The following is a 10,212-nucleotide window of genomic DNA, read 5'->3' as shown; positions in this document are numbered from 1 at the left end:
CTGAGGTGTCAAATCCACAACCCCCAACAAATGGTTTGTTACACGCGGGTGTGAAGGGCAAGCTTTACTTACACAGCCTCACACACAGTAGATTTTTAAAGTTTTTGGGTACAGGGGTTTAGCCACAGATGCAACATCCACTTTTGATAAAGATCCCTCCACCTGTTTATTTCTTAAGAAATTAAGCATCTTTATTAAGCTCTTATTTATAATTGTCTACACAATAATAGACACCGTGTGCTCTGTGACATTATAGTCTTCTACTGCTGCTTCCATCGGTTTGCATTTTAAACTCCCAGCCTTTCAGTTTGTTATGAACGACTTTATATCACAAAATGTTAGAAATATAAAGTGAACCATGCGACTTTTTTATTTTTTTTATTTTATTTATTTTTTTATTTTCTGTTTGATGGAAGGACTTAAGACACGAGTTATTTAAACAATTCTAAATGACAGTGTGATGGCCATAGCACTTTATGTGGGCCAAATGTGTTAAGGATAATGTTTATCAATGTAAAATTGCAAAGAACTTGTGGATAGATTATAACATTTTGTAAACAGTTACCTCAGAAGCTGTACTGGTAGATCTATGTATGTAAGGTAAAACTATCCACAGTACTTCCACTTAAGTAGCTAAACACATAAAGTCACCCTTACCAATAATCCGCTGCTCCTTGAAAAAGTAGCACAAACAGACAACTGATTGAGCAATGATAAGTAGAGCTACCCGAGGCCGAGACTCAAGCAGAAGAAAATTAAAAGTTGTTGTTTTTGTGGCTCGAAAAATTAAAGAAAGTATGTTTAATAATTCAACAAGACCCGCACCTTCAACACATGTACATTCAAATTCTGGTACAGGCTCATCATTGCTGCTGTTCAATAGTTTTTATCCGTTTGAAAAAGTCATTTTACGGCTTTAATGTTTCCAGCTGATAAGGAGAATGAGCGCGTTTTAAATGAGCGTTCAAAGGCTTTAAACATCTGCTTTGTCTGTAACGACAGTATCAAACTACAGAGCATTGTTTTTACTAAAATTCAACATTTTCAGATGAAAATTTGGCTGCTTTTTGTTTTTTTCACTGTAACACCCACCTCAACGCCATTTTTAGGATATTCTTGGTGATCCCACCTTTTTCATATTTATGCTTCTGGCACTGAGGGTATCTGATTCGCATGTTGTCACTGTGTTTGTACTACCAGCTGTGAGGGCTCTGCCTTTGCTTTGAGCAGTCTGTTTTTATTTTGTCTCGTGACTGTGTGTGTTTTTCAAACGAGATCCTCGTCAGTTTGATTTTGTTACCACAAACTTTGTGTGAAGTTCACAACAGAGGTAAAGAGATTTAAACACCCCAGTTTAAGGAGGCAGGCAGGGGTTGGACCACCTGCACAGGACAGGTGAAGCAGAGAGTGTCCGGGGGGAGATGTGCAACAGAAGCAGAGGGAACATTTTACTAGATGGTAAATGACAGATTTAGGTGATTAAGGATTTGTTGACAAGATTAAAAGACACGTCCGTCAGAGTTCAACAACATTACAGTTTGATTAAATAAAAAGTTTTTAAACTACACAAGGGTCATTTTCTCCTCTGATAGTAAGCATATTAAACATGTCAAGAAAGAAAGAGTATAAAGAAAAATAGTAAATGTGTGTCTAATTAAACTCTTCCTGTGAACCTTATATCATCCTTTAATATGTTTGGTGTTACAAACTTGAAGAAGCACAGAAAAGATCATCAGACATTAATCTAATCAGTTTTCAGCCTTCATTCATATTGAAAAGTTGAAATATGAATGAAGACCCAAGACCCTGCTAGACCCAAGTGCAGCGTTTAACACCGTCGGCCATAACATTTTATTACAGCTATTATTAAATGGAGAGTCCTCTTCACACACTGAGGTTAATTATGAAGCTCCACAGGCTTCTGTGCAAAGACCAGATTTGTTTACATTATACGTGCTTTAGAAGACATAGCATAGCATACATTTTCACTGCTATGCATAAGATACCCGCTTTTATTGGTTAAACTGCCGGGATGTCTTAGACACATAATGAGCTTTAATTTTCTGCTTCTAAGTTCAGATAGAACTGAGGTTATTGTAACGGGGCGTAAAAAATCTTAGAAACACTGTGGCTAACAAGATCCTTACTCTGGATGGGCATCGCCTTGAGCCGCCTGTTGTAGTGATTTGGCACATTATAAGTAAAATTGAAACATACAATCCCATAGCACAACATCAACATTTATTTATATACAAAAATAAAAATGCTTTTTCAGAAAAGAATTGTAACTTCACAATTCATCACCGATTATGTGGGTACATAGGGTAAGTCCTCATCATTATCCCATAGCTGTTCCGGTAATCTCTCAGGGCCTTGGAAGGGTGGCCATGTCCAGTCTACCTCATCAATGTCGGGAGAGTCGCCGAAATACAAAAAATCTTCCTCGTTGTCAATGTCCATCGTCCACAGCTGTGGTGGTGAGGGGGGTGTGCTCCACTCTGACACTTCACTCCAATCTTCAAATGTAGGGTTCGTGGCTGGATCTTCAGAGACTAAAGATTGCTCAGTATCCCTGGTACCAAGTACCAAATATGTACCAAGTTCTGTCACTCTGATGGTTGATTGAGCAGAAGGGCTGGAAGATGCCATTTTCATGGAGAATTTCAAGCCCAACAGATGGGAATTACCGTTCTTTTCCAAAGTTACAGCTGCTAGAGACGCAGTGGCCGACTCTACGGTTTTTGAAAATAGCTGCCACACCTACCCGCACCCTTTAAGATCAACCCACTTCCAGACCACGCCCTCTTCTGTTATTTAAAAAGAAGACCGCCGTCTCATTCCTTCAAACCTTTTTTTTTTTTTTTTTAGCTCAAAAACAGAGAGAAGTATGGCCTCTACAGCCCTGCGCCACCCTGCGGAGGAGGAGGAAAGTTCTGCGGACGAGGGCACAATATTACCTGACACGTCCGGTTACTATCGCCCCTTGGAAAAGCAGCAGCAAGAGGACGAGCTTGACGGTTGGGCATCTTCTTTGTTCATCGATACCGTGAAAACCGCGGTGTATCATCTTGTCAACCTCGTAATCAACAAGTACCTCACTGACACATGCAACGATTGTATGGCCGATCAACCCCTCCAGAAACAGCATGAGTGTTTGCGAGTGTTGGAGGATGACTTTTACGCTGAAAATTATTACAGCATCAGAAAAAGACTCCTCACCCCTCGTTTCATTCCATCCATTCAACGGCTGCTGATTGCTCGCCACATCAAAATGGACGACGTCAAAGTCTGCATGGTGGCGGAAACTCTCTTGCGCGAACTGAAATCGGAAAGGAAAGTCTTTGACGCCATAGCCGAGGCATACCACAATCTGGTAGGGTTGGACATGGTGAAAATCAGACAGCTACGGTTGGTCGCAGAGGAGGCTGCTAATTTTTTCTCTGAAAGACTGATTTTTTCATTCTTAGAACGTGTAACCAGCATTTTACCAAACAATGTATTCTACATATAGTGCATTTAAAAAAAAAAAATGTACCCACATAATCGGTGATGAATTGTGAAGTTACAATTCTTTTCTGAAAAAGCATTTTTATTTTTGTATATAAATAAATGTTGATGTTGTGCTATGGGATTGTATGTTTCAATTTTACTTATAATGTGCCAAATCACTACAACAGGCGGCTCAAGGCGATGCCCATCCAGAGTAAGGATCTTGTTAGCCACAGTGTTTCTAAGATTTTTTACGCCCCGTTACAATAACCTCAGTTCTATCTGAACTTAGAAGCAGAAAATTAAAGCTCATTATGTGTCTAAGACATCCCGGCAGTTTAACCAATAAAAGCGGGTATCTTATGCATAGCAGTGAAAATGTATGCTATGCTATGTCTTCTAAAGCACGTATAATGTAAACAAATCTGGTCTTTGCACAGAAGCCTGTGGAGCTTCATAATTAACCTCAGTGTGTGAAGAGGACTCTCCATTTAATAATAGCTGTAATAAAATGTTATGGCCGACGGTGTTAAACGCTGCACTTGGGTCTAGCAGGGTCTTGGGTCTTCATTCATATTTCAACTTTTCAATATGAATGAAGGCTGAAAACTGATTAGATTAATGTCTGATGATCTTTTCTGTGCTTCTTCAAGTTTGTAACACCAAACATATTAAAGGATGATATAAGGTTCACAGGAAGAGTTTAATTAGACACACATTTACTATTTTTCTTTATACTCTTTCTTTCTTGACATGTTTAATATGCTTACTATCAGAGGAGAAAATGACCCTTGTGTAGTTTAAAAACTTTTTATTTAATCAAACTGTAATGTTGTTGAACTCTGACGGACGTGTCTTTTAATCTTGTCAACAAATCCTTAATCACCTAAATCTGTCATTTACCATCTAGTAAAATGTTCCCTCTGCTTCTGTTGCACATCTCCCCCCGGACACTCTCTGCTTCACCTGTCCTGTGCAGGTGGTCCAACCCCTGCCTGCCTCCTTAAACTGGGGTGTTTAAATCTCTTTACCTCTGTTGTGAACTTCACACAAAGTTTGTGGTAACAAAATCAAACTGACGAGGATCTCGTTTGAAAAACACACACAGTCACGAGACAAAATAAAAACAGACTGCTCAAAGCAAAGGCAGAGCCCTCACAGCTGGTAGTACAAACACAGTGACAACATGCGAATCAGATACCCTCAGTGCCAGAAGCATAAATATGAAAAAGGTGGGATCACCAAGAATATCCTAAAAATGGCGTTGAGGTGGGTGTTACAGTGAAAAAAACAAAAAGCAGCCAAATTTTCATCTGAAAATGTTGAATTTTAGTAAAAACAATGCTCTGTAGTTTGATACTGTCGTTACAGACAAAGCAGATGTTTAAAGCCTTTGAACGCTCATTTAAAACGCGCTCATTCTCCTTATCAGCTGGAAACATTAAAGCCGTAAAATGACTTTTTCAAACGGATAAAAACTATTGAACAGCAGCAATGATGAGCCTGTACCAGAATTTGAATGTACATGTGTTGAAGGTGCGGGTCTTGTTGAATTATTAAACATACTTTCTTTAATTTTTCGAGCCACAAAAACAACAACTTTTAATTTTCTTCTGCTTGAGTCTCGGCCTCGGGTAGCTCTACTTATCATTGCTCAATCAGTTGTCTGTTTGTGCTACTTTTTCAAGGAGCAGCGGATTATTGGTAAGGGTGACTTTATGTGTTTAGCTACTTAAGTGGAAGTACTGTGGATAGTTTTACCTTACATACATAGATCTACCAGTACAGCTTCTGAGGTAACTGTTTACAAAATGTTATAATCTATCCACAAGTTCTTTGCAATTTTACATTGATAAACATTATCCTTAACACATTTGGCCCACATAAAGTGCTATGGCCATCACACTGTCATTTAGAATTGTTTAAATAACTCGTGTCTTAAGTCCTTCCATCAAACAGAAAATAAAAAAATAAATAAAATAAAAAAAATAAAAAAGTCGCATGGTTCACTTTATATTTCTAACATTTTGTGATATAAAGTCGTTCATAACAAACTGAAAGGCTGGGAGTTTAAAATGCAAACCGATGGAAGCAGCAGTAGAAGACTATAATGTCACAGAGCACACGGTGTCTATTATTGTGTAGACAATTATAAATAAGAGCTTAATAAAGATGCTTAATTTCTTAAGAAATAAACAGGTGGAGGGATCTTTATCAAAAGTGGATGTTGCATCTGTGGCTAAACCCCTGTACCCAAAAACTTTAAAAATCTACTGTGTGTGAGGCTGTGTAAGTAAAGCTTGCCCTTCACACCCGCGTGTAACAAACCATTTGTTGGGGGTTGTGGATTTGACACCTCAGCATTGTGAAAGTGGGGAAACATGTTTCTGGCTGTGCATAAGATTTCTGCTTACAACTTAGAATCTCAGTTCTAAATGAAATTCAGATGTTTTTTAAGTATGGCTAATGTATTAATTGACTTCTAAGGCACGCACACACACACGCACACGAACAACAACACCAACACAGAGAAGAAGAAGAGGGGGTCGGCAGACTATGAATAAATCTACATACTCTGATATATGGTATGTGTTTTATAAAAACCTACTCTACACCAGCTGAGGAAGTAATTACGTAAACACAATGTTTTGCCAAGTTTCCCCTCTGGGAAAAAGTCTGTCTTCATTTATTCAGTTATTGTACTAATGTATGCACATTTCTATGCTATTAAAGGTACTGAAAAGCTTTACTTACACAATACTTTGGGTACTGAGTTGACTTACAACAAAGATTATGCTGAAATGCTGAAAAAAAAATTTATATATATATATATATATATATATATATATATATATATAATAAACTATATAAATAAAAAGTACTTTTAATAAATTAAATTATTTTTTCACATGAAAACAATATTTATATTAATAAATTCTCGTTTAACAGAAATCTCTGATAATGTTTGTGGTGTCAGCTTTTTCCTTTTCAAACTGTGCGAGAGAAGAAGTATCTCATGACATTCACGCCTAATGTGTTCAGCATATTCTGCACAGTCTGCATCGTCACTGGTACCTGTTTAAGGCTGACGGGGGGTTGAACAGCAGGCTCTGGACACGGACCCCAGTGAGGAACCTGAGCCCTGATGATGGGGAGGGTGAGTGCAAACACCAGAGCCAAAGGTAGCTTCATGGTAAAGATGTGGCTTTATTACCTAAAGAGAGTATGAAAGAAAAGCAGGTAAGGTAACACAAACCAAAAGAAACATGGCCAACGCAAACAAGATTACTGCTACATCAACTCAGGCAACATTTTTCTTGGCAGAAATAATCTAATATTAACTAATTTATAGTTTAATCCTTCGCATGTATCTCCACAGATTTCTCTTACCTCTGTGTTCCAGTGGTTCAGATATGTGCTCTGTCTTTAGAGATAGAGAGACAAGGCCGTGTGACCGATGGTGACATGGAACTGAATCTGAGCCCCAAAGAGAGAATAAGAGTTATGCTTTTGCACCATATTGTGTTTTCACCATTCTTTCATAGCAAGAAGAATGATTTTCAGTCAAATGATCCCTACAATCAGTATATTTAATTTCAAAATCAGCCACCCTGGAAATCAACCTACCATCTGGATAATTGTCAGATACTTCTTCCACCACAGGTACTTTTGGATCTTAGGTCCACAGGAGGCAAGACTGTAATACAGGTACATCAGGACATGGATCATCGCATTCATATGTGCACCAAAGAATGCTGCAGTAGAAGAAACAATAAGTTTTTAATTTTGTTCTGCTTACTATAGTTAAAAAAAATCTTAAACTGAGTTGCTCTGAACTCCTGCTGTCTGTATCCAATAAAAAGACAATAGTTGAGGGGGTGGGAGATACAAACAAGTGTAGGTCCAGGGGCCCATGAATCCAGATTAAACTATCCAAGCTACATATGACGATACTATGCTTGTGGGTTTCAGTGAAATTTGTCATCTAGCTTCCTCATCAGTGTTCAGACTCAGTTTACTCTCAGTCACAATCATCTACTTGCAAATATACATATAGCTGCACCTGTGTTTACTAATTAGCAAGTGATAGCGTGTTATCATGCTAAATACATACTGTGAACATGATAAACATTGTACCCAATAGTAAACTTCAGCGATTAAATGCTATTACTCTCAACATGTTGCCTTGTTGGCATTAGCACTTAGCTCAAAGTGCTCCTCTGCCTGTGGTATACCTTTACAGAGTTGCTAGCATGGCTGTTAATATGCAGATGCATATTATAAAAAAAAAAAAAAAAAGCTCAACAAACAACAATAATGAATACATTAACCAGTAGTGAATAAAAGGTTTATAGACAAGTAGCTCCACATGTTTGGTTTAGCTTCCTGAAGCATCCACCAAGGCATTTGTGTCTCTTCCCAGCCCTCACCCAGTATAAACCACAAAACTACAGAGCCGGTGAAGGCTTTATCAACAGCAATGCTGATAAATTCATATATATATCATATAGCTGATGTCTGCTGTGTTGTAAGCTACTCACACTGTCCTCCTGCCACCCACTTGATGCCAATCCACCAGAGCGTGAACATGGAGCAATGATGGTAGACGTGCAGGAAGGTGACCTGGTTAAATTTTTTCCTCAGGATGAAAAACACAGTGTCCAGATACTCAATGCCTTTGGAGATGAAATACCTCCACAGAGCTCCTGCCACCTGACTCCCGCAGAAATAAAGAAGGGGAAGAAAAAGACTGTTAACATATGAACATATATGATCAAGAGCTACATGTGTGTGAACTCTGATTTTGGAAATCCTAACCTCGACCCGAGACTGACTCACTTGTGGTTTCTGTTTCAAACTACGTCATAGAGCAACAGGAAGGAAGGTGAAACTGAACACCATTCAACTCCGGCTTGTACTTTTTTCTGATAACAGGCCCGTGCTCTAAATGTATGGATGCCTCTCATGTTTCTAAAAGCTCTCTGAGTGACGTGTCCCTGGCAGGCTGACTGTAATTTTCTGAACCATGGGTACAGTGGAGAATTATTAACAGGTAGGGATCTGGTTCCAAGGAAACTAATTATTGTAGACACAAAAGTCTTAAGATAGTTACATAAACAGCTGAAGTCCCACTACTATATTCAGAGTTTATCTGTGTGTGTGTGTGTGTGTGTGTGTGTGTGTGTGTGTGTGTGTGTGTGTGTGTGTGTGTGTGTGTGTGTGTGTGTGTGTGTGTGTGCAGTTGGGAGAGTTGGGGTATCCAATTTCCTTTTTTTTGAATGCCTTCTTGTGAACGCTGTCTGTTTTCCACATTCTGCAACGGTAAAATACGACTTAGAGGCGGATATTTGTTTTACCTTATGGGCAACAGTTGTCTGGCTTTGTTCTTGCTGTTGACAAAACTCGCCTCATGATTGACTCTGAGAAAAAAACTCTTTCCCACAGAGGGGAATAAACTTATTCGAATATGAGCTTTTTTCCACTAAGACTTGTTTTATGGGGAGATGTACGAAATTATTTACCGGGTTACAAGCAATGATAATATCGGATGTTGACTCCTCAGCGTCATCATTTTCTATCTATTGAGAAATCCCATTGTAAAAGTAATGAAGAAAAAAACTATTCTGCCGTCTCACTCCTCCTTGACCCGCGGTGGGTGTGTGTGTGTGTGTGTGTGTGTGTGTGTGTGTGTGTGTGTGTGTGTGTGTGTGTGTGTGTGTGTGTGTGTGTGTGTGTGTGTGTGTGCGTGTGTGTGTGCCTTCTTGCGAACGCCGTCTGTTTTCCACATTCTGCAACGGTAAAATACGACTTTGAGACGGATATTTGTTTTACCAAATGGACAATTGCTGTTGACAAAACTCGCCTCATGGTTGACTCTTTCCCACAGAGGGGGGTGCTTTAATAAACTTATTCGAATATGAGCTTTTTTCCCCGCTAAGACTTGTTTTATGGGGAGATGTACAAAATTATTTACCGGGTTACAAGCAATGATAATATCGGATGTTGACTCCTCAGCGTCATCATTTTCTATCTATTGAGAAAACTTATTGTTAAAGTATTGAAGAAAAAAAACTCCTCCTTGGCCCGCGGTGTGTGTGTGTGTGTGTGTGTGTGTGTGTGTGTGTGTGTGTGTGTGTGTGTGTGTGTGTGTGTGTGTGTGTGTGTGTGTGTGTGTGTGTGAGTGAAACAAGATCGCCTGTCGCTGGTTTGTTTTTCAGTCTCTCAAAAGGAAAAGTAGTATTCACTAAGGGATAGTTATTCGTTTTTTACACATAGGCAGCCTGTAGGTTACAAGCGGATAGAAAGTTCTTCTTTTCATCACAAGCTATGGTGTATCTTAAAGGTTTTTTTACAGCGTCTGTATTATAGGAAAATAAAATACTATTGAAATCTCTACAGGAAGTCACTCTTTATTTCCATTACAAACGCCGGTGCAGCTTAAGAAAGTAAAATTACATCCGCTCTGTCTCTCTATACATCACAGAATCATCTGCTGCATCACCGCTGTGCTTAGGGAACATGACGCAACAGGTCTGAAAATGACTAGACACTTCCGGAGTATTTCCGGTAGGGTCATAAGGTCCGGATCGAGGCCTTCCATAGTAAATATGCTGTATTTGAATATGTCATATTCAAAGCCTTCTTCTTTGGGAGAGCAGATCTCATCGGACACAGGAACGCTGCGGGGCTGCAGAAGGAAATCCATCTTGCGTCTGGGCCTTA

The 10,212-nt window shown here is 39.1% G+C and overlaps 1 protein-coding gene across 1 annotated transcript; it reads right to left on the bottom strand.

The window, feature by feature from the left end:
* Window positions 1–6,570: 6,570 nt before the first annotated feature.
* LOC146646716 (very long chain fatty acid elongase 4-like) lies at window positions 6,571–8,356 on the bottom strand. The gene is made up of 5 exons (XM_085390729.1): window positions 8,352–8,356; window positions 8,031–8,239; window positions 7,117–7,244; window positions 6,880–6,966; window positions 6,571–6,703 (listed from the first exon to the last, which is right to left on the bottom strand). Exons 1-4 carry the CDS (start codon window positions 8,354–8,356, stop codon window positions 6,916–6,918), a joined length of 393 nt encoding a protein of 130 aa, XP_085246855.1. The 3' UTR covers window positions 6,571–6,703; window positions 6,880–6,915.
* Between the last annotated feature and the right edge of the window lie 1,856 nt (window positions 8,357–10,212).

Source organism: Rhamphochromis longiceps, linkage group LG19 (assembly GCF_057381845.1).
Source record: "Rhamphochromis longiceps isolate RC_006_pf linkage group LG19, R_longiceps_female_GT1.1, whole genome shotgun sequence".
Classification (NCBI taxonomy): Eukaryota; Metazoa; Chordata; class Actinopteri; order Cichliformes; family Cichlidae; genus Rhamphochromis; species Rhamphochromis longiceps.
This window is presented reverse-complemented; position numbering and strand designations above follow the sequence as displayed.

Excerpts from the sequence above, each read along its gene's own strand:
- LOC146646716 (XM_085390729.1), bottom strand. Across the intron at positions 7,245-8,030 it reads GTGGGTGGCAGGAGGACAGT|CATTCTTTGGTGCACATATG; the intron begins GTGAGTAGCTTA and ends CTTCTACTGCAG. Across the intron at positions 6,967-7,116 it reads ATCTGACAATTATCCAGATG|ATTCAGTTCCATGTCACCAT; the intron begins GTAGGTTGATTT and ends TTTGGGGCTCAG.